Source organism: Sphaeramia orbicularis, chromosome 24 (genome assembly GCF_902148855.1).
Source record: "Sphaeramia orbicularis chromosome 24, fSphaOr1.1, whole genome shotgun sequence".
NCBI classification, from domain to species: domain Eukaryota; kingdom Metazoa; phylum Chordata; class Actinopteri; order Kurtiformes; family Apogonidae; genus Sphaeramia; species Sphaeramia orbicularis.
In genome coordinates, this window is record NC_043979.1 from 23587689 (window position 1) to 23613532 (window position 25844).

The 25844-nt window shown below is 36.1% G+C and overlaps 2 protein-coding genes, 1 long non-coding RNA gene and 1 other non-coding gene across 4 annotated transcripts in view; 2 read left to right on the forward strand and 2 right to left on the reverse strand.

The window, feature by feature from the left end:
- The window catches only part of ppp1r14c (protein phosphatase 1, regulatory (inhibitor) subunit 14C), a 46547-nt gene extending 37005 nt beyond the window's left edge, over positions 1–9542 (forward strand). The window contains exons 3-4 of the mRNA XM_030128438.1: positions 444–476; positions 6946–9542. Coding sequence (XP_029984298.1) covers positions 444–476; positions 6946–7020 — 108 coding nt within the window. The 3' untranslated portion in view covers positions 7021–9542. The remainder of the gene's footprint in view (positions 1–443; positions 477–6945) is intronic.
- On the reverse strand, positions 1701–1782 carry trnal-aag (transfer RNA leucine (anticodon AAG)). The gene has a single exon. It is a non-coding gene; the product is annotated as a tRNA-Leu (tRNA).
- Positions 9543–9977: 435 nt separating the features above from the next.
- LOC115415029 (uncharacterized) lies at positions 9978–24348 on the reverse strand. The gene is made up of 3 exons (XR_003934755.1): positions 24216–24348; positions 20433–20569; positions 9978–11121 (listed from the first exon to the last, which is right to left on the reverse strand). It is a non-coding gene; the product is annotated as an uncharacterized LOC115415029 (long non-coding RNA).
- The window catches only part of map7b (microtubule-associated protein 7b), a 39780-nt gene continuing 38197 nt past the window's right edge, over positions 24262–25844 (forward strand). The window contains exon 1 of the mRNA XM_030128429.1: positions 24262–24357. Within this exon, the coding sequence (XP_029984289.1) occupies positions 24312–24357 (46 nt within the window). The 5' untranslated portion in view covers positions 24262–24311. The remainder of the gene's footprint in view (positions 24358–25844) is intronic.

Sequence of the window (25844 nt, forward strand, 5' to 3'; positions counted from 1 at the left end):
ATCTTTTTTTCTCACAGCTTAAACTATTTTCATGTTATGCAAGTAAATGCTGTAAATTGTACTTGTTAAATACATATATACATACTGTATATATATATATTTTTATTTAAAATATAGACAACCTATTATTAAATACTAAAAAATCTTGTTCTCCTAATTCTTTTAGAACTGCTTATTTTCCTATAGACCATTTACACAACATGTCAGATGAGGAGAGGTGGATGGCATTCCTGATTTTTATTAATTTAATGCTGAAAATCCCCTTTAAATGTCAATGATATTATAACAAAATTTTCACAGAAAACATACATATGCCAAATACTAACAAAACAAACTTAAATACATTTACTATTGAAATTATTCAAGTTTCAGCAGCTACAATGAGACATGTATGAACATGTCTAATCTCTAAACAACTGTTTTCTCTTCTTCTCTTTACACAGGAATCCTTAATAGACTGCTACAAACCAACAGAGGTAAGTTTATTCAGTGTGGCCAAAGAGAAAAAATAATATTTGTTGATTTTTTTTTTTTTCATTTCTTATCAATATAAGTTTGACAGCTGCAAAGAGATTAGAGAAAAAAGATGAAACTGTGAGACCACATTCAGTCCAAATGGCAGGAAAGTATAGCTCTCTTGCACTGGAACAATATATTAGCTCTCAGTTTTTGTCAATTTGAGCTGTTTAGTTTGTCTCTGTATTCATATTATTGACCTGGCCACTTGTGAAGGACACAGACATTATTGATGTACACTTTGTATAGTGTGCTGTATGTTGAAGAACAGAGGTTCTGGGTTAATTAACCATGGGTGACATACATATTCATGTGCATCAGGTCATCCTCTCATAGTTTTTCTCCATTGCTTTGGCACAATTCTCAACTGATAATGGATATTTTGATTTTATGACATTCAAAATTCTCATTCTTGGAAATAAATTACAAATGTTTAAGTAGGTTATATTTTTGCAAATGAGTAAGTGCCGTGGGCTACAATTTACATAATTACCAAATATATCTATCTATATCCTGCTAATGAAAACTGATTATGTTTCTCCAAATCATGCATGACTTTCATTCATTTCCTGTGACTCTTTAACTGAGTTATAGTACTAAGATTGATGATGTATTGTAAGCCATGGTTGTACAATCCCAATTCAGAAAAAAAGAAAGTAATTATTTGTAAAAATGTAAAAAGAAAAGAGTGCGATGATTTGCAAATCTGATAAACCCATATTTTATTCACAATAGAACAGAAAAGTATATAAAATGTTTAAGAAAATGCAACATGTCTCAAAAACTTAGGATAGGACAAACAAAAGGCATATAAAGCATAATATTGTTAAACTTGCACTTATTTTTCTTATTCTAAATTTCAGTTTTTCATGGTTGTTCATGTTATTCATATTTATTTAAAGAATAGTTTGCACATGTAAATGTTTTCATAATGTAATTTTACTATTTTCACTCTAAAACATATAGAAATATATGTAGTTTAAGCATTATTTTGTAATTATTTTACTGGTCCAGCCCACTTTAAATCATATTGGGAGGATGTGGCCCTGAACTAAAATAAGATTAACACCCCTGGGCTAAAGCATCAGCCTACAATTTCTGTGCTAGATATGGGGAATCCAATTACCAACCCTAAAGTCACTCTCAAACCTTTTAGGTCATAGATAATCTCACAAGTATTTTATTGGCAGTGGTGGGATTTGAACCCACGCCCCCGAAGAGACTGGAGCCTTAATCCAGCGCCTTAGACCACTCGGCCACACTACCTTAAAAAACTTGAAATGTGGAGAAATCTTTCTGTGTAACGGACAAAAACTAAAATCAATACTAAATGGCTGTGACTGAAAAATCTGACAAAGACAACCTATGAGTGTTGTATGAGTAGAATCCTGTATCAGACAAGAATGGAACAGCTTTCCCCTACTAAAAATCCTGAAAATGATCTCCATCCGGAGTCATTTACAGACTGAGGAGATGCTACACAACAGTAGACATGACCCTGTCCCTACTTTTTGGAGATGTGTTACTGCTAATAACTTCAAAACGACCTTAGATTTCCTTAAAATGGTTTATTTTTGCAGATACGTTGTCTATGTTATATTGTGAAAATGTTTCTATTGTGAAAAATCATGTAAATCATCATCATCGTGCTTCCTAATAAGTTTTCAATGAATATAGTGGAAGCGAATTACTTCATGTGAATAAAATACCTATAGAAATGTGAGTGCAATATGTAATATAAGATTGTACCATTGAAATCTGCATCTGATCAGGGGACAAAAATAGCATTCTAGTACATTATATTCAGTTTTGATGAAAAATTAGACCATGATGCAATGTAAATACAATATAAGGAACTTTTCTAGGCTTCACTGCTATATGACAACATCTTAACATTTTGGCAACATTTATATATAGAGTTGCGAAAAAAATTATTAGACCACCCTTGTTTTCATCAATTTCTTGTTCATTTTAATGCCTGGTACAACTAAAGGTACATTTGTTTGGACAAATATAATGATAACAACAAAAATAGCTCAAAAGAGTTTAATTTCACAGCTGATATCTAGCCATTTTCCATGTTTTCTTGATAATAACCAAAATCACTTCAGTTCTTACATCAATAGCTATGGCATTGTACTGATAAAAACAGTGCTTTTAGGCATTCCATGTTTTCTTTTCTGTCTGTTTTAGTCACATGATACACGTAGGAGTTAGTACTTGATTGCATAACCATTGTTTTTGATGACTTTTGATGGTTTAATATTTTTTTCCGCAAATGTATTTGTCCAAACAAGTGTAACTTTAGTTGTACCAGGCATTAAAATGAAGAAGAAATTAAAGAAAACAAGAGTGGTCTAATCATTTTTTCTGCGACTGTAAATACCAAAGCATTTTGGTAGCATCTGTCTTACTTTATCTCAAGCCTCAAGACAAACAGCAGTGATACACTTAAACCTGCTTAATAATAATATAAAATTAATAATAATATTTTTTTCAGCAACTGTATTTAAAACGTCCAGGTGCTTTTCATTGGTTTTGAAGCATGAATTTGCTGTGTTTGCAGGGTTATGGTGTTGTTCTGCACCATGTAATGTACCTCTGATAACACTGTTCCACAAAATGAGATAAAGCAATTGATGGGAAAAAAAAAAAAACTGGAGGTGGATGCTAATGCCGAGTGTGTGAATGAGTGTTACAGTAGGTGTTTGGGTTAAGGTGGTATAAGCCTTTTTGGTGATTAAAGGTAGGACAGACCAATCACATTACCTTTGCATACGGTGAACTCAGCTAGTCTGAACTCCCCATCTGTCATCTTTTTGCATGTGTCTCAGTGTGTGTGTGTGTGTGTGTGTGTGTGTGTGTGCGTGTGTGTGTGTGTGTGTGTGTGTGTGCGTGTGTGTGTGTGTGTGTGTGTGTGGCATTAGGTCAGCCTGTGACAAATACTACAAGGTCACTGGTAGCCAAAGCCATGGTAGTGCAGTCCGACCAGGTTAACAGCCGCTGATACATGTCACTCCTACACACCCGTGCATATGTGCGGACAAACACAAACACACACACACACAAACACACTGTAATCCCTTGACGGCTGAGCAGGACAGATGCCATTTTCAACACAATCCCACAAAGTAGGCATCAGCAGGGGATAAACGGTGACAGGCAGGAAATGGAGAAAAAAGGTGAATGTGACAAAGGTGGAACAAGAGAGGACGAAGCGGTGGAGAAAGAACTGGAGATGTAGGGACGCAATAAGAAGAGAGGGATGTGGGGGGATGTACAGAGATGGCTGGAGGGAGAAAAAGGCAGAGGAAGGGAGGTACAGAGGAGAGAGAAAGAAAAGGGGGACGCCACGGTTGTTGGTAATTAGGTCAGAAGCAGTGTCACCACTAATAATGAGGAGGATTATCCACCAGCATATTCTCCAACACATTCACATTATCATGGACCCTAACACCACTTTATCCTTAATCCCAAAATGAGGATTCTCTTTGTCCCACCTCCTTATTGACTTCTTTTTTTTCATATTCTAGTATCTTTCTTATGTATGTCCTTCAAAAGGCAATACCTCCATGATTGAAGTGAGTCTCATTGGGGGGTTTTTTCTGCTCCTTGTAAATAATTTATTGAACCCGGCAATAAAGTGTGTCCGATGTTCAAAGACACGTCTAATCTTTAACCTCCTAAGACCCAGCTATGGGTTTTCTGTCCACATTTGTGGACAAGAGTTTCACAACTTTATACAAAAAAAAAAGAAAAGAAAACTGTCCACCACAATAGACATTTCATAAAAATTTTAAAAACTGCATCTGAAAAAACTGTTGCATCATGATGTTTCCAATATAGGCAGTTATTTAATAAAAAATAGGACCGATGGACCTGTAGCTTACCGGCTAAATGAAAAGCTTTGGGAAATGTATCCAGATGCCATTTATTATCACCCAGTTATGTGTATTTATTCTATTACAGAAATAGCCCATGTTTTGGTTATATACCAATCAGATCTGTAAAAAATTCAAATTCCAACTTAATATCATGGATACTGATTTATTGGATCAATCCACTTCCTATCTCTTATAATGGGAAAGTTTTGCAAAGTTGAACCAAATCCAGAATCAGATCCGGATCGAAATAATTTCAATACCTTGTGTTGACATCATCATAAAGAAGCTGTATACCAAGTTTGAAGTCAATCAGAACTGGAGTTTTGGAGAAAAAGACAATTGAATTTTTTTCCCCATAAGAGCCCATGTTAAATTTTCCGTCAGTTCCTGGATCCAGAAGAAGATCCTGATCAGCATGTGGACATTATGTTTTGGTCATCTCCCCATCAGGGCTGGACTGTAGAAATTTACTCTGGATATCATTTATATTTACTGAGTTCTTGCATCGATCCACTTCCTATCTCTTATAATGGGGACATTTTTCAAAGTTGCACCAAATCCAGAATCAGATCTGGATCCAAATAATTTCACTAACTTTTGTTGACATCATCATAAAGAAGCTGTATACCAAGTTTGAAGTCAATCAGAATTGTAGTTTTGGAGAAGAAAACGATTGAAAATTCTGTAACAGACAACAACGCCGACAGACGATGACGACGACGACGGACACTGCATGATGACAATAGCTTACAGCCTGTCGGCCGGTAAGCTAAAAACAAAAAAAGCTTGTACTTTGCTGAAATTTCCTGGGTCTTAGGAGGTTAAAAACACTAAAAACTATCATGAAACTATCAGCTTTAAGGCTGAATTGTGAACCAGTTAATATCCCCCTTTTTTCAAAAGCTTTACATGTTTTTTTTTTTTGCATTCATCATAGGAGAAGGTGAAAGGGGTATTCACGTGGCTTAAAACTGAAACTTCACTTTTATATGTCACTAAATATCACACGCTAAACCTTTAAACTCTAATCTTTTCCTAACCCTTACTGCAGACATATAAAGTTGCCATTTGAAGTCTGAATTTTCTGTCAACCACCTCCTGCCCTTTAAAGAAAGAAAAATAGCAGCAGATCACTTAAAGATGAGTTATGAGTTTGAGATTAGATATATCCATGGTTTGTAGAAACATACAATGGCAACAATTTACTCTTCTGATTGTGTGGAAATCCCACTGATATACAGTCGTGGGAAAAATTATTAGACCATTAAAAGTCATCAGAAACAATGGTTATGCAATCAAGTACTAACTCCTGTGTGTATCATGTGACTAAAACAGACAGAAAAGAAAACATGGAATGCCTAAAAGCACTGTTTTTGTCAGTTCAATGCCATAGGTATTGATGTAAGAACTGAAGTGATTTTGGTTATTATTAAGAAAACCATGGAAAATGACTAGATATTAGCTCTGAAATTAAACTCTTATGAGACATTGTTTATATCATTATACAGTCACGAAATAAATTATTAGATCATTCTTGTTTTCTTCAGTTTCTTGTTCATTTTAATGCCTGGTGCAACTAAAGGTACATTTGTTTGGACAAATATAATGATAACAACAAAAATAGCTCATAACAGTTTAATTTCAGAGCTGATATCTAGACATTTTCCATGTTTTCTTGATAATAACCAAAATCATTTCAGTTCTTACATCAATAGCTATGGCATTGTACTGCCAAAAACAGTGCTTTTAGGCATTCCATGTTTTCTTTTGTCTGTTTTAGTCACATGATACACACAGGAGTTAGTACTTGTTTGCATAACCATTGTTTTTAATGGCTTTTGATGGTCTAATAATTTGTATTTGTCCAAACAAATGTACCTTTAGTTGTACCAGGCATTAAAATGAAGAAGAAATTGAAGAAAAAAAGTGGTCTAATAATTTTTTCCATGACTGTAAATACTAAATCATTTTTGTAGCATCTGTCTTACTTTATCTCAAGCCTCAAGACAAACAGCAGTGATACAATTATGCCTGTTTCAGATAGACATCCTCATAAAATAAAAATGACTACATTATCACTATTGTAAATCAGCTGAGGTGGCTCGGGCATATATTTCGGAGGCTTCCTGGACGCCTCCCTAGGGTGGTGTTCCGGGCCTGTCCCGCTGGGAGGAAGCCTCGAGGAAGAGCTAGGACATGCTGGAGAGACTATTTCTCTTTGCTGGCCTGGGAACACCTCAGAATCCCCCCGGAGGAGCTAGAGGAGGTTTTTGGGGAGAGGGAAGTGTGGGCATCCCTGCTTAGACTGTTGCCTCTGTGACCCGGCCCCAGATAAGCAGAAGACAATGGATGGATGGTTTTGTTTAAAAAGCTGGAATATTGATCTGTTTTGGTGCTCAGTTGTGGGAGTGCAGAAGCTGTATCCCATTTTTATATGTTAATTTATTCAATGAATATTAGTCTGTTGTTTTTTTAACCTTTTGTTTGTCTGACATTGTGAGTCATTGTCTTTCTAACTCTTCCTTTGTCTCTTTTCTCTGTGCAGGACTTTGTCCGGGAGCTGCTCGGCAGGATAAGGGGGATGAGAAAACTCAGTGCACCAACCAAGAAGGGTCTATAATGGCTGTCGTGTCAACCATCAATCATCCATCATCTCAGCTCACTTAACCCACTCAAAATGGACTGTCATCACATAGAATATTGTGATCAAAACCTACATAACAGGAAAAGTAACTATTCTGCAACCTGCAAACATGCACCATAAAGTCCATGTATATAGCATTATGCATTCATTTCACACCTGCATAGATTACAAGATGTAATATAATGTCTGGCTGTTGACAGGTACATTAGAAATCACAAAAGAGCCAAGATGGTTAAATGTATACCAGCCACAATACACAAGACAATGTCAAACTCTAGAGCCTACCATCTGCATCTCTGCTTTAACATTAGCACCTAAGTCTACATTTCAGAGCCATGTTTAACCTTCTCAAAATGATGCCGTAATCCCAACAGCCATACAAAACACAAAAACACCGACAGAGTGAACATCTCATAAAGGGAGGTGGTGGAAAAAAGATGTTATAACTGCAGTTAGGTGTGAAAATAGCTGTAGCACTATGGAAACACAGTGCTTCAAGATTTTTCATTTTTTTTACTGAGGTGTTTTACTGTTACTTCTTTTTAAAGAAAATGTACTATATGTTGCCATTTATTGTTCATGTGATTGAAATGTGGTCTTCAGCAGTTTTGTTAGTGTCCCTCTTTAAAGTCAACCTCCTAATCATTACTCCATCAGTGCTTGCAAATATAAGGGAAATCTGTAGTTCATTTATACAGACCATGACTACATCCACTGTCAGAGTGTGATGTACGACATCTGGAAAAAGTGGGAATATTTGCAAAATCAAGCTGAAATGGTGCAAAAATACTATTTACCCACTGTTCCCACAGTTTTGTTTTTTTTTTTTTTTTACCACAGCAAGGCATGATGGGGGTTGCAGTTCTCAACACGAGACTACAAAACCTGTATGATTGGCAGCCTTTCACTTATCATGTTATGTGGTGTTGCTTGTCGCTCCTCCTCCAGCTTCTTCATCAGAAAACATATCAGTTTGTAGTTTAGGTTTAAGCACAAAGCCCAAACACTGACGTTGTTTTTCCACACACTGGTTCACTTAACTCACTTAACTGTTAAATTGCCTCTATAATAATGGCTGATGTTGCCTTTAAGGACATTCAGGATCAGTTCACTTTTTCTCAGTACTGAAACATAACTGCTGACGACCTAAAGGCAACAAAGCTTATTCATAAACTGAAGACAAACTTGAAACTTTGACACTTCACCTCTGAGGTCACGTAGGGGAAGGTGTGCCAAAACTGGGAGCATTTACATTGTAAATGTCATACGTCACAGAGGCATAAGTGTGACACCGCATTTCCACAGATGGTTAGAGTTTATGTAATTTCTCCAAGTGTTACAGAGTTAAAGATTTAAGTTAAATAGAAGGTGATACTTATTAACTTCACCAGGTTGCAGAAAATAGAATAAGTTGTAATCGTATATTCCCAGGTTTGAGAGGTGACTTAAGTTATTTATTGTTGTTAATGACCTGTGCACCGACACGCTCAAAAACCTGTAAGCTCTGGTACAATCATGGTGACTCTGTTATGGATTTGGGCCCAGTTTCATTTCCGAATGGAGCAGACATAACCGGCTGTATGATACACCCTCAGCTGCCAAAGACAAAAGCAGGGCAATGTTTGATTTAACAGACCACTTGCAAAGCACCCGTCTTGCATGCTAACAAGAGAGAAAACACTGATAAAGAGTATAGATATTATGAAGTTATAATCAAGCAAAAAATACTTTTTTTAAAATTAGTTGCCATGTATGACTTTGTAGATTTTTTTTTTTTTTTTTGGTTGTTTTCTTAAAACAGCGTGATTATCTCGCTGAACAGAATCCAGGAAAATGTTAAAAATGGTGCTGTTTTTGATGTTCTTCCCAACTTTTTTGGTTCTAAAGGCGTTTTCACTGTCGACTGATGCCAGAGAAATACACAGTATGTCCGGAAGAAATGTGTCTGTCTTTATCGATGATGTACGTTCAGTCTAATGTGGCGTCCTCTTTCCTTTCCTCAACCTGAACAGAGCAAAGTTTGATTTTGTTTATATGATCGTGTGTTTTCCAGATCAGTGAATCAGAAGGAAAACTAGAGGAGGAAGCCATTATAGAAAACTGAAATGCATCCAGGGTTTATGTCGAGGTACTAGGACTTTTACTGTCAAGAAACAGTTCAGGGGCAATAGGATGATGTTTTATAATTTATGGGATTTCATGTGGAGAGTATTTAAAGTGTCCATACTAGAGAGCTTTACGTTTGCATGTATTTTTAAAGTAGCATGTCGAGGGAAACATTTTGTTGGCCCAAAGGATTTTTTTTTTTTTTTCACAAAAAATGAACACTTTCCTTTTTATACCTTTTATTATTAAGACTAAAATACTCAGTTTTCAGCTGCAGTTTTGGTTTTCTTTACATCCACAATAAGCGTTCTTGTTTTTAAAAATGTAATGTGGTGTGTTGGTTTGTTTTTGCTTATAATAAAAATGCAGAATGACTCTGTACTGTTTAAACACATGGCCTCTGTGTAGATTTATTGAGGAATTGTTTCATTTGTGTGACTGGGAGTATTCAATTATTCAGATCTGCGCGTGGTCCTGCATGTGACTGGATAATATTCATGAGCGTTTTCATGTGTTTCTGCATGAGGGGTGTATTAGAGCATCATGGTTGCCAATGTGCTCCATACACTGTGGCAGTAGTTTAGTAGGACAGTCCTGTGTGCTGTCTGATTCTGTATAGAGCTCATCAGAGTATGACATTATTGCTTAATATACGCATGAGTAGCCTTTCTCTGCGGCATGTCTGGCCCCATATGTACTAGCCTACTGGCCTACTGTACACTGTTGCTAGGTAGAAAGTCCACACTGATGTCTGAGACACATTTGTTAGAAAATTAAGGGAGAAAAATCAATAAAACTTAACGTTACGTGAATCATTGATCTGTCAGGGAACAAGTCAACCTCATTACGAATCATCACATGTATTTTTATTTCTAAAGACAAGTCAAGTGGAAGAATATAGGCCAGCTAAGAGGAGAGACACTTGATGAACATGCCACAGCTTTTATTCCCGGAGAGAACGTGATAATGAATGTCTTCTGATTCACTGACACACATTCACAAACAGCCTTGTGGATTTCACTGCAGGATACAGAATTGCATACGCACACATTGCTGCTGTTGCTGTTGCTGCTGCTGCTGCGTATGGAGAGGAACAGAAAACCGGAGTGGTGCCAAGCGACTGTGCAGTGTGCCTTTAAATTCCATGACCCACTTTTCACAGCTGGGGCTGGCTGGCTGGCTGGCTGGCAGGGAGCGCTCGTGCACGCTGCCTTGAATAATTGGGACTGCAAGGTGAATGTGAGGAGAATAGCTAAGGATGGGAGGTTTCCCCCCCCTTTGGTCGATGTGCACGGGCCAGTCAGCTGGCTGCACACCAGCTAATCTCACACCAGCACGGTCCTCAAGTCACTGTTAGTCATGGTTCATTATCATATTATGGATTTTCACAAATAATATGGATTGAAGCTGTTGAAACTGAAATAGATGAATGAAGTAAGGTGATGTGAGGTTTCTTAGACTGGCATTTTTCAGTGTTAAAGTGTTTTAAATTAAAAGTGTAACGCAGCATATTCTACGTGAAATACCTCAGCAGACCCTACTGTACATTTCATGTCTTCCCATCCCCCTCTTCATTTTGCTATTCTCTGTCCTGATCCTATATTTTGCTCTCCACCCCCTACTCTCTTCTTGTTGAGTATAAGAGAGCATTTGCTGCTCTCCCCTGTGAATATAGTGATCCATCATACTAATATCGCAGCAGAAAAAAAAAGAGATAGCGAACAGACTGGGAAAAGAAAAAGACAAGCAGATACCATACATGACCGGGGCAGTAAGAAACAGAGATGAGACATGGAGTGACACTAGCAGCAGCAGCTCCTATGCTCCCTTCAGCTGTAAAGATAGATCCCATCTCGTCTCCTCTGTTGTGGAACCCAATTGCAGCATCAGAAAAATGCTGGGGAGATATGTCACACTGCTGTGGCCTGCTCATTCATTCATATGACAGACGAGTCAGCCATACAGCATCACCTATTAACCAGACACAGACACCACTCAGTATTCGGTCTCACTGGACATGGGGTACACACAAACCAGAGTATCTAGACCAGGGATCAGCAACCTTTACAACCTGAAGAGCCATTTTTGTCTGGAAAAAAAGAAAGAAATCTGACTGGAGCCATGAAAAAAAAAATTAAATCCATCTACATTTTACCATGAGGTGGCTACGCTGTTGTAGCCTATTTGTGATTAGTTTGCTATTTAACTTTGTATTTCCATTACAATAATGCAATGTCTGGTGCATTTATGAAATTATACAAGTACAAGAAAGAAAATATTCAATATTTGTACAATGTTTTTAATGATGGACACTATTTCCAAAACATAATTACGTTGTGTAATGGAGAAAAAGTGCAACTTACAAACTACAGATAAATGCAAATTGAGCATCTTGTATTAAATTCGGCAAGAAAATAATCCATTTTGGTTTTTATTATGTCATAAAAATGTTTTTATTCCGTGTAAAGCCTGTGCATTTTTGCAGATGGACAAAGTTAGAATAGATTTAGGCCTATAACAGTGTTAAAAAGTAATGACTCATTCAGTTCATTTCAAAATGTTCCTTATGTTTTTTGACCAGAGGGGCCATAGAGAGATGCTAAAGAGCCATATGTGGCCCCGGAGCCACAGGTTGCCCACCCCTGATCTGGACATATATAACCACATATTACAAAATAGTTGATGAAATACAAAATAAATTACTGTTACAAATATATTTATCTTAGTAAAGCACTTATATGCCAGACGTCCCCTTGGAATGGGTGAAAAAAAGACAATGTTTTGCTAAAGACTCAGCTGGAACCTTTGTTTTTTTCTGTCATGATTTGGAGCTTTTTTTTTGCAGTGCCTTGTAAATCCAGAAGAGTCCAGTACGTCATGTGCGTGACACTAATAACAATATCGATCGATCTGTCCATCCATCCATCATAGTGTACAGACAGTGCAGATCAGCAAAACCACTCAATCACCAAAAAAGGTAAGTAATGTTCGCATAATCATGACATAATGATGGTTAGTAAATACTCAATATTAAAAAATAATGTTGAATAATGATGAATTTACATGGGGGTACTTATAATTAACCAGTTATCTATGTACTCTTATAAGTTACCGGTGTATAAATGAAGTAGTAACTGTAAGTCACAAATGCTCATGAACTAACTAGCATCTAATAATTGAATATTGTGACATTGTGATTACTGATCAAGAAAAACTATATAGTCCTCAGTTTGGACTTAATAATAATGATAATAATAATAATAATAATAATAATAATAATAATAATAATAATAATAATAATAATAATAATAATAATAATAATAATAATAATAATACATTACACTTAAATAGCGCTTTTTTGGACACTTAAAGATGCTTCACAAACAAACAAAACAAAAGGAGCAGAGAGAGAAAAAAAAGAGGCTTGAGAAAATACAAGTTTGAACAGGTAAGTTTTCAGTAGTGATTTGAAGTTTTGTGTTGAGTCAGAATTCCTAATGCTTTGTGTCACTTCTTATTGTAAATTGTTGGCCACAGGCATTAACAATACACAATCTACCCACTGAAATACTTGTTAAGAAAATACAATATTCAGAAATCATTCCCTACATTTCCCAAAGTGGCTCTTTCAACATGTAAGTCTTTCCTTACTTTTCTTGCATCTGAAGAATTCTGTCAAATGTGATTATATCGAAAAAGTTTAACTGTTTGGCATACTTACTAAATGTTTTACTCTTACCCAACCTTAAGTGCATCTGAATCCCTGGAAACAGCTGTTTTCCTGCCTTTATAAATACTACATTACATACATGTGTGTGTTCTACTTTCACTGCTTACATGTGTGTATGTATGTGCAGTGCATCATGTGGGAAATCTTTTTAATTTCACTACAGTGAGTCCATTCACTTTTACAGCACTACAGACATAAATGTTACAGCTGTGCTCTTCAAGCATAAGGAGATGTAGGCGTGTTTGAGATCACACAGACTTTGCTGCCCACTTTGGACATTTGTATTACCACTACTACTACCATTATCGCCACCAGGTAAAGACACAAAACACATTTGTGCAGCTTTCTGAGCAAAGAATACATTTGGAGCCTTTATGACAATATTTAGCATGTCTGTTTAATCTATTATCTTTTTATGTTATCTATGAACAGGGCCGGACTGAGACTCCTTTTCAGCCCTGGAGTTTCATACCTCAGACCGGCCCACTTTAGATCACGACCGATTATTATTAAAATCATGCAATTATAACCTTACATGTTAGGTCTACATACTGTTCTGCAAAGCCTTGTAATTCAGTGTATTTTCTAAAATATTTCCAATTCAGCGCAAGTAAAGGTTGCTTCACAATGTGGATTTATTTCAACAGTGAGTGCACATCCACATCTCCAACATTATTATTCCTCACAACACAACAATAACAGAATCTATATTGTTGTTCTTATAAGTGTTAACATTTTTCAAACCTTTAAAATGTTTGAAATGAAATGAAAGAATATATAAAAATATGAAATAAAAAAATAATTAAAAAAAAAAAAAAAAAGCTTGCTGCACTTTCTAATAACTATTATTTTTGTATCCTCTGCAACAAAAGATTTCCATCACAACTTACTTGCAGTTTGTATCATCTTTGCTATTGAAAACTTTTGGTATAGTGATATTAGGGGTTTGATGAGGATGATAAGAAAAAATGTCTGTATATCCTGTGACTGAGGGCGAGCAAAGTAATCAAAGCTAACAACAGACTCATCTTCATCTGTGTCATTTGTGCCTAGTGGTTCAGGGTTGTGCTGCTGAGCTGCTCCTCTGTCATCAGTAGACTCTGCTCTCCCTTTCACACTTCCTCCAGTTTCTCTAGACTCACCTGCACCTGGATCACAATAAAAAATAATATCTGCAGACATTTGGACTTACTTAACTAATTAAGATATTTACATTGGCAAAATATGCAGGCTTATTTAATATTACTTTATGCTATTGCCTTTCAGTTGTGGGCTTTGTGTATTTACTGTCTCACTTTTAATAATAAAATTAAAATAGGTCAGGACTATAATTTGGGTCTAGAAAGTGGTTTTACTGGAACTAATGCTTGTTCACACAGTCTGTTCCAACAGCTCACCTTTTCCTTCCATCCTGACAGGAACAATCCCCTCATCACTACTGGCTCCTGGCTCTGCTTCTGACACTAAATCACAGTTTAAAAATGCTCATAATTCTCAGCACAAATCTTCTATTTTGCAAAGCCTTGGTGTCAGTTTCATTCATGTAGTGCTGAATCCTGGAGCATCTCAGAGCACCTTTCATACTGAACAGGCCTACACCATACTCTTCATTGGAGCCTATTTATTAATAATCTTCCCTCTCTGAGCAGTCCTACCTGCCCACTCTGGACTTGTGGGCTCATGGCAGGTGTCTGCTGCTGGATCTGCTTTCTGACTCTGAGGAGCTACAAGACAAAGTTTCCCAGTTATGTGGTGTCGCATCATACTATTATTTAAATGACATAATGTTATGTTCCACGTCACAATGCCACACAATTCACTGACTCGATAATTAACTAACTTTAAAGGTGGTTTACCCGGTTCATCGTCCTCATTAGTTGTTTCCAACCGGGAGGTCGTTTTGTGAAAAAGTTGCAGATTTTGGCACATTTGGCTGCGTTTGCTTCAAGAGCTTTCCTCTTTTTAATTCTTGCCTTCTCTGTGCCACCCTTGCTCTTTCTATTATCCATGTTTCAAAGAGTAAACACTGCTGAGCGTCGACATAGCCTACAGAGCACAGATTGTATATGCTCCACAGCTACAGTATAGAGCTACTAACCGTATGCAAGGACATGTTACGCCAGGTCACGGTGTATCCGCAAAAAAAGAGGAAGAAAACAAACAGTTTGCTAGTAGAGGGGGTGGGGCCCAGGAACAGCGGCTGCAGATTATGTGATCAACTCAGTGCCATGACTGAACACTGGCCCCTAAAAAGTAAATAAATAAAATATTAAATACATATTCAAAGTGAACTCCAGCCCTCGCGGCCTAAATATTATACCGGCCCACCGGAAATTGTCCCGGTCCTCCCGATTAGCCAGTCCGGGCCTGTCTATGAATCCTAAAGGAGTATTATGTAGTATTAATATTTCAAATTCTCAACATCAGGGGGAAGTCACGTACCAGAACACACTTAGGATGACTTTTGTACTCAGCTTTTAAAGGAAGCTTACAAGATTTTTAAGTTGTACTAACTTAATATACTTCTTTGTTAAGTTAAAGGCAGAAATGTCTGTTCAAAATCAATATGTTATTACCTACATCAGGAGGTATTGGGATCATTTTGCTTTGTGTGTTTGCATGCGTGTGTGTTTGCATGTTTTTTTTGTTAGCAAGATAATTCAAAACGGATTTTCATGAAATTTTCGGGAAATGTTGATACTGGTACAAGGAAGAAATGGTTACATTTTGGGGATGATTTGGGGGGGGGGGCAGATCTGTCTGTGCTCTCCGAGTGCTTTTCTTGTTAAGTTAAGACTGTTTTCCTTGTTTTTCATTTAGACCAACTTCATAAAATAACTTATTAACTGATTTAAATGTGTACATATAACAAACTTAATTTTTTAAGCTGAACAAGCTCTTGATTTTAAGCTTAACTTAACCTAACTAACCTCATGAATCATTTTTTAGTGTGTATCCACAGACTGTATCACTCACTGAATAAAGTATAAACATCATTATTTACAGTCTTCTGTATTATGATATGATCATCATCTGTATTACTGTGTGACAGTCAGTCAATAGAACACTGTCTTATAATCTTCAGCTGATAGTTTACATTATAGCTCTGTTAGCTAGCTCTATTTTCAGATAGAAAACATCCACAGTAAAGAAGAAATATTACATGTATCCCCTTTAACTGTTACATTCATCTACACAGGAAGTACTGAATGGAGTGAACAACAGACTTGGTATAAATTTTGTGTTCAACATGTCGGTAGCCTCATAGCATAATTGCCTAAGTCATATACTATATGGACAAAAGTATTGGGACACGTTGAATTCAAGTGTTTCTTTTCTAACAGGCGTCTAGGATACAATGACAAATGTCATAATATAGTTTTATATGGTGATAAATATCATATTGATTATCAGTACTGATGTTTATATCTCAAATCAGCATGAACAGGACATCTTACAGCTGTAGACATGATGTGTCCCAATATTTTTTGTCCATACAGTTTAGAAACATCAATGTTTCCTTAAAGTTTAATGGGAGATTTTTCCTCCTAAGTGAGATGTGAAGAAAGTAGACGATGAGTTGTGAGAGAAATGTATTATATTACCTTATTTACGGTTAGAGCACAAAAACTATTTTAGAAATTTAGAGGTAGAACATTTAAAATCGTAGTCATTGTTAAATAAAAAAAAAAAAAAATCAATGTTGAGATAAATTAAGGAAAAACCATTTCTGGAGTATTTTGGAAGCAAAGATAGTAATTTAAACAAAACTAGCCAAGGCAAAGCAATGACATTTATCACCATATAAAACTATATTATGACATTTGTCATTATTGTTTTGTATCCTAGACGCCTGTTAGAAAAGAAACACCTGAATTTAACATGTCCCAATACTTTTGTCCATATAGTATATGACTTAGGCAATTATGCTATGAGGCTAACAATACATGAAAAGTAGCTTTTTCAAGAAATATTCAAAAGTAATATCCTTATTGGAAATGTTCATACATCTGAATTCAACCTTGGACAGTGTCAGAAAGGGTGAAAATAGGATCTTAATTATTCACAGTTCATCTTGTCTCTTAATATACACAACAATAGGTAAATGCCTGGTTATCAGACACTGCTCTGTATAGGATTAATTGCAGGGATTTAGAATTAATTGCACTATTTACTCGGGTCACACAGCCATATGTCTGCTGGTCTGTTTGTGTATGAACTGCTTGTTTTTTTCTTTTTTTTTTAGGTTTGTTTTCTTTTGCTGTGATTGGCTCTTCCCATGCACACACAGCCTCAGGGATGAGATTGGTCAGCTTTAAAGGGCCTCCTACCTAGATACAGCGTGCACTGTACAGCTGAGCGCGTGTGTGTATGTAAATGTGCGCTCGGGGCAGGGCGAGTGGGGGGTCCGGGTGGGAGATCTGTCTGTCTGCAGGGGGTGAGAGCAGATCATTCTCCTTTATGCCATCTGTCTCTAGTGAATTATGTAGGGACAGACAATTAAGGAGGTTATTACCATTTCAGGAACCAAAACAACACAAACCGCATGCTTAATAATCTCTTATAAAAACACAAACAAACAAGAACCTCTATGAAAAACAAAACGGGGCAGACAGAAAGAGGTTAAAAGGAAAATTAAGCCTGGTTTGCTTCATAATTTATGAATAATCTTGCCAAAAGAAAAACGTCTGACCTAAATTTCTCTATTAAAAACGAAAAGGCTAATATAGAAAAGGGTATTTACGGTCTCTGATTTTCTAGTTGTCCTTGTTAAATAAATAAGATCAGTAAAATGAACAGTGTGGCCAAAGAAAGTGGGGTCAGTTGTCAAATCAATGGCGGGAATGATTTGTTGCTATGGAGAAATGGTTCGGTCGGCTGCTTAAAAGGTAATATGAGGATAGAGACAGGGCGCGAGACACAAAGAGGCGACAGAGTCTAGCAGCAATCTGAAAGAAAAAGTGATAAGATGAAGTGAGATGTGGAAAACGACCCCAACTTATGATATCTGCTGCACAGTACGGTGTCATTACAGCTATCACCGCTGTAGTTAATAATCTGCACTCATGGGTCATACAAATGAAATGACTTATAAAGAACAACAACAACACAGGTCAAATCAGATCAATGATAAATCAACCTTCTTGTGTTGTAAGCTACAAGAAGAGACAAGTCTTGTTGATGGTATTGTGTTACTTCCGTTGGCACAGCAGCATGTGTCTGTAAATGTAAATGAATTTTTGCTGCGTTTGCATTGTAACCCAATTATCTCTTGGTTTTCTACACTTGTTCAACAACACATACTTAGCTGCTCCGGAGCCTTTAATTGCTGTCAGAAATAATGTAATTACAGACACAGCATGTTTTATTGACCTACTAAATGGAAATACAAATGGGAAACTACATTTTACACGGCATCAAAGACTGATGTGATGTCCTTATTGTGAGCTAAACAATTCTTTTTGGTCACAGTGATAATCACATTAATGGTTTCGCTGCTAGAACAGTCATCAAAGATAAAAATAACAGTGAAAGGATACTAAGACATTTAAAGACACACATCTTAAAACCAGTCTGCTTAATCTAGACACTTATCTGACTTCAGCCCTGGTGTTTACTGGGCCATAAACATGTACATGTACACACACAAACACTGGAGCACAATTTAATCCAAATGAGTCATCGAGGAGTAAAGAGGACACTTGTCCTCAAAATCAATCAGTTACTCAATCTACTTATTCCTTGAAAACCCCCCACGCTCTTAGTTCATAATGATTGTTCAAGAGGAACCCTGTGCATTAATCAGCACAGATTCCCAGAGAGGAAATGTCTGACATCCACCCCCTTTAACCCATAAAGACCCAAACATCCACCAACAACCAAAACCATCTACTGATCTGAAAGGTTTAATAACTGATTAATACATGTAAATAATTGGTGTAAAATACAGTTCATGTTCGTCAGATATGACCCATTTGGATGTTTAGAGGCTCCTTAGTGAACATGGAAACACCAACATCTTCTATAACATTGATTCACCAGTAAAATCCATGAAATTTGATCTATGACAGTGGATGAAGACACTTGGTTTATGTTCAGTTTATACTGAAAAAGTCACTTTTTCTACAGTTTTCTCAGTTTCTGATATAATAACCCTCAACTTTAATCTGAGCTTTTATGAACATCTACATCAGGGGTGTCAAACTCATGTTAGTTCGGGGGACACATTAAGCCAAATTTGATCTGTACTGGGCCGGACTTGTAAAATAATAACAAATTAATATATAAATAATATCAACTCCAAACTTTCCTCTATGTTTTAGAGTGAAAAAAGTTAAATTATGCAATCAAAATGTTTACATCTATCAACTATCCTTTAAAATAATGTGATTATCATGAACAAACTGAAATTTCTTAAGAAAACTAAGTGCAATTTTAACAATATTATGTCTCAGTTTATCATTTACACATGTAAATTACAACTTACAGATCACAGTCGATCAACAAATACACAAAACATTTAAAAACAGGCAGAATATGGGAAAACTTGCACTTCAGACATTTCAGAATATTCATATTTGTTTAGGTTATTCGCGTTGTTGTGAAATGGTAGTTTGTTTGAGTGTAAATACAGTAAAATGACATGAAAATTTTTACATTTAAAGAGACAAAAATTTGGAGTTGTGAGTATTTATAGGTTATTCTGATAGTATTTTGCTGATCTGACCCACTTGAGATTAAATGTGGAGCCTGAACTAAAATGATTAATATCTTCAGTGTAATTTTTGCATTTCACAAATTCATCCCAGGGCCCAGACTGGACCCTTTGGCGGGCCGGATTTGGCCCCTGGGCCACATGTTTGACACCTGTGATCTACATGATCAGTGAATTAAATACAGAAAAATATGTGATTTTCACTGAAAAAATGTAAATTACAGAGGATAGAATTATAATAAATGGTGCTAAATGACTCAAGGAAGGTTAAATAGGAAGAAAAATTCCTTTGGGAACTGACACATGAATAGTACTGGGTCTTTACGGGTTAAATGCTTTATTGTCTAGTCCAGGTCGAGGAAAAGCATGCACTGTTTTTGTTCCCTCTTTTTCTAGGATTGTACGGTATATATCATGCAAAGACTCAGCATGCTTCATGTTTTTTTATGGTGTGGCTTTATTGATGAACATCAAGGCGGTGATCCTGAAGGGTGAATCCCAAGAATCTATTCCCCTGGGAACCAATTATAGATAGTTTGAGGAGGCTTTCATCACACACATGAGAAGACATAACACACACATGACCTTGAACCTCACCCAAGGCTTAACCCTGTGTCTCACGGATAACGCAACTGAAAAACTATCTTGACAGAGAATAACAATAACAAGCACTTAAGAAGGGGCAGGGGGTGGCTTAGACTGAGGGGGTTTGGTCTGAAAAACAGGGAGGGTTAGAAACTTGGCCTAAACCTTTTCAGTAAATAGAATTAAACCTCCGTGCTCAGCAGCTTCTGTCTTCTCTCTTCTGTGTTTGTCTGTCAGTATGTAAGTACATACCTACAGGCCGGTACCTCACATCTCCTCCTCTGTCTGAGAAACTGCCAAACAGCTGGTTGCCATGGTTGCAGATTTCCACGCACCAATCGGTAGACATTTTACTGGGGGTTCAGGAGGGGGTGCAGAGCCAACACAGTCTGGCAAATAGCAATGATATGATAGGAGATTAGCATACATTTAGCCAGGAACAGTAAATCCTTAGCCAAATATCAGAGGGTTACTTGAATTAACATTAGTCTGGTTGATTTTTGTTTCACGTCTCATTCTATCAAATTGGATTTCTTTTTTCGTTAAAGGATAAACAATGCATAGATTTTATTTAGTCCTACTGGTCATAAGATTGTAATAAAAACTGTAGCAGCAGATTTTTGTGAATGGTAGCCTAAACTGAAAAAATAAGTGGTTATTGACAAAGTAATAAAGTCAGTATAACATTTATCAATGCTCAGTTCACAATTTTAACCGATTTGTGATTAAATGAGTGCTACAATCACCTTATTGATGTTGCAATGAAACACAATGAGAAAGGTATTGAATCCCCATAGAGTGAAGAATGAGGTTTTGATGAGTCAATGATTTTTAGTGTATGAAGATGGCTCCCTCTGCTGGTCATACTGGACAAAAATAACAGGCCCACTCTGAATGAATAGGTTTGGATTAGTGAGTGGCCTTCTTTTACCTTTTCTTAGTCACTTAAGTGCACAGATTACAAACTGTGTGTGTTTGATTATGTTTTGGTTGATTGCTGTTGTTCATTTGTCTTATTGTTTACATTATTGTGTATTCATTTTGTGTTGCCTTCAAGGATGTACATATTTCTTTATTTTTTTTTACTTCTCTGGTATGTCAATATAGGTGTGTATGTATGTATGTATGTATGTATGTATGTATGTATGTATGTATGTATGTATGTATGTAAGTGTATGTGAAGATGATAAGTGAGGTTAACTGATCCAAGGGATGTATTATGCTGATAGGAAGCTAAACGATAGACTGTTGTGTGGAGAAGGGGTGGGATTAAATAACTTATACTTCCTCCCACTCCTTTGCGAATATGCAAATGAAGTAATACTTTGTTTTCATGTATATATATATGGGTTTTTATTTTCGTTTATTTGGTTTATTTTCTTATAATCTTTTTTCATTTATAAGGACTAAGTAGGATTATTTTGTTTTGCTGCATATTTGAAATAAACTAAACTAAAGTAATTAAATTTTCCAAACTATATGGTCAACGTCCTTTAAAAAAGAAAATGGCAAATTAAATAAAATTGCAACTGCTTTGGAACATTCTTGACTCGAAACATCTAACTGTAGGTTCATTAGATAAGTCATGACATGCAAACCAGTTGTCAAACCAGTTGTGAGACTGACGTGTGTACAATTTTAACCCATAAAGATCCAAAGAGCCACTGGTGACCTACAGCATCTACTGATCTAAACTGTTTAATACCTGTTGTTGTTACTAATCCTATCAATACATGTAAATAACTCATGTAAAATGCAGTTTGTTGTCTTTTCATGGTAATCAGATATGACCCATTTGGACGTTCAGAGGCTCTGTATAGTTAATGTAAAAACACAGTCATCCTCTACAGCATTGATTCACCTGTAAAACCCATTGAGTTTGATTGATGACAGTGGATGGAGATGCTTGTTTTTATGTTCAGTTATTGATGTCTTTGCTGAAAAAGTCACTTTTTCTTCAGTTTTCTGTGTTTCTGATTTAATAACCTTTGAATTTACTTTGAGTTTGTATGAATATCTACATGATCAGTAAATTAAACATCAGAAAATATATGATTTTCACTGAAAAAATGCAAAATACAGAGGATAATATTTGAATAAATGATGATAAGTCACTTAGGAAAGGTTAAATATATGGAAAGAAGAGTCACAAAAGTAGCAACAGGTCTTTATGGGTTAATCTTTGCCACAGTTCATCACAGAGGTACACTGTTACGATGACAATGTGACAGTTGAGTCATAAACAGCAATTACCATCTACAACGCTTACTTCTTATGTCAAGACATAGCTGAATATAATCATTAAAATTTTGTTTAACAACAGAAATATGTACTATTCCACAGTTATGCAAACATAGCCTACTAGTATAATCATCTAATACAATAAAATCTGAATATAAATTGTTTTTCTCTGTGCTGCAAAGTAACACTAGTGTACCATTGTACTAGCTCCACTTGCAGATACAAACTAGTGACCATGCCATGACATTGACTTCCACACTGACACACAGTAGATACTCACAGAACCAGTAGATGTCAGCAAAACACTAACCACACTAACTAATACTGTTGACTGTGAAGTTGTGTTTGTTCACATATTTGGAAAACATATCAATTCAGGTTTCTTACCATAAAAATCCTGACCTTTTATTCTGAGTAAGGGTATGTAGACTGCAAGAAGTATGGGTTACACAGGATACTATTATTATGGAGGTGTGGGAGTGACTAAAAATGAGGGCATGAATATGTTTATTTAGCCCATGCTAGACTAAATACAGCATCTTTAGGCTGGTTAAGTTGTTACAACAGGAGTGTCAAACATACGGCTTGTGGGCCAAAACCAGCCAGCCAAAGGGTCCAATCTGGCACAGGGGATGAATGTGTGACATTAAAAAACTACACTGAGGAGATTAACAATCAAGAGTGTTGAAATTATTTTACTTCAAGGGCCACACACAGAGCACCTTGATCTAAGGTGGGTCAGACCAGTAAAATACAATCATAATTCAATTTAAATACTGACGAAACACAATTTTTCTGTTCATTTTAGTGTAAAAAAGTAAAAATACATGAAAATGTTTACATTTACAAAGTATCCATGGACAAAAAATGTGAAAAATCTGAACAAATACAAACAACATGGATGCCTTGAGAGAAGTAAGTGCAATTTTAACAATATTCTGAATGTTACTTAATGTTTTGTGTATTTGTAGATCCACTGTGATCTATAAGTTGTAATGCACATGTGTAAATGATAAGATGAGGCGTAAAACTGTTAAAGTTCCACTTATTTTTCTTAAGCAGTTTCAGGTTGTTCATGTTATTCCCTTTTTTAAGGATAATTTGTAGATGTAAACATTTTCATTATATAATATATATACAATAACTTCACAATTTGGGGGAGTACTCATAATTTGAGAGACTTTGGAGATTTCGCATTTAAAAAAGTAAATAAATAAATAAAAAATAACAAATCTGACAAATATAAATAAATTAGTGCAACAGAGAGTTCAGTCAGTATTAAAGAACTGTTTATAAATAGCCAAGGTGTTAGAGCTTTTTTTTTTTTTTTTTTTAATCATAAATAAATTCTAAAGATTTAATATAATTTTCAAATTCTAATTGGAACATTTTAAAATTTGGGTGTGCTTTAGTATATTTGTTTTTATGTATATGAAATTTTCCAAATAATATGAACAAATTTACAATAAATTCTAGATTGTTAGTATCATGTTTAAAATAAGTAATGACATTTTGGGATGTTATATTTATTTTATTGTTACTTTTAGATATGATATAATTTTCAATTTTGGACCAGGAATTAGAAGAATGTTCACATAAAAAGAATAAGTGTAGAGTAGTTTCAGATTCAGATTGACAAAAGTTACATATTTCTATATTATTATTATTATTATTATTATTATTATTATTATTGTTGTTGTTGTTGTTATTATTGTTATTATTATTACCACTAGCTCATCTTGGGCTGTACGTGGCCCCTGAACTACACACGTGCGCGCATGTGTCGTCCCCCACCTGTCCATTGGAGGGTGCCCGGCAGCCCGTCCCGGGTCCGCGCGCCGGGTCCTTTGGGTTCGTGCCTCTGATCCCTCTCGGCTGACGTCAGGAGAAATGGCGGACCTGGATGGCAGCGACGCATCTCCTCCCGAGTCCCAAGGTGAGTTCATGCCGATAGGAAACTCCACTCGGACGAACTTTTCGCGTAGACGGGGCGTTTACTGAACCGGAAAGTTAGTAAAATAAACAGGACGGAGTTGAGTGAGTTTTAATGGAGTTTAAGAGGTGACGCTGAAGTAAAAAGAGACTCAAGTAACCGCCGCCGGTCACGGGAGTGGGATTAACTATCAAACGACTCACCCAACCGGTTACTTGACGGTTATTAAACTCGACAACTTTACCGAAACACTCGTATATATCCATGTTTACCTTTGTCGCTGTTGTTAACACACTCTTTGGTCAGTCCCTGAAGCAGACACCTGTTGCTGACATTTTGTCAACTTGTTCAAAAGCACAGTTGGATTTGACGCGACAGGTGAATTCATGGAAATGTCTTATTACCGGAGTGTCAGGGATTAAACCTGGACACAAATGGGCCTGTTGGATACAGCTCTGCTCTGCTGCTTCTGAATTCTAACTATTTTTTTTTTGTTTGATAGCTCTGTGAATCTATTTAATGTGCCAGAAAATGCTTTCAAACACCTATAAAACCACACCTATGTTCACATTTTAGAAAACATTTGTCATGCTTTCATTTCATTTCTGCTTTTTAGCTACGTTTTTCTAACTTTAACTCTTACCCCTCAGGCTATTTTTGTTAAATATTGCCTTTTTAATTTTTCTGATCATTAGGTCTGTGTTACAGCATATGCCATTAATATTTATTTTTTTGGAATATTTAATCTAATGTCAGTTCCTCTTACAGGTCTATTAAACACTAGAGACATTTATTGTACCCTCTGGGGACCCTCATGACAAAAATGCACACACAAAAAAACTACTAAAATCGTCATATATCAATATTTTTCTGCATAAATCTCCTAAACCACCTCAGCTCTGCTCAAAACTACTAAATGTTTACTATTTTCAGGACTTAAAATGCTTTTAAATACCACTTTGAATACATGATATCAGTCAACCTGGACATAAATGAGCCTGTTGGATACAGCTCTGCTCTACTGCTTCTGAATTCTGTTTTTTTGGTTTGATAGCGCTGTGAGTCTATTTAATGTGCTAGAAAATGCTTTCAAACACCTATAAAACCACACCTATGTTCACATATTAGAAAACATTTGTCATGTTTTCGTTTCGTTTCTGCCTTTTAGCTACGTTTTTCTAACTTTAACCCTTAACTCTTAACCCTCAGGCTATTTTTGTTAAATATTGCGTTGTGTTTTTTTTATTTAATGATCATTAGGTCTGTGTTACAGCGTATGCCATTAATATTCATTTTTTGGAATATTTAATCTGATGTCAGTTCCTCTTTCAGGTCTATTAAACACTAGAGACATTTATTGCACCCTCTGGGGACCCTCATGACAAAAATGCACACACAAAAAAACTACCAAAATCGTCATATATCAATATTTTTCTGCATAAATCTCCTAAACCACCTCAGCTCTGCTCAAAACTACTAAATGTTTACTA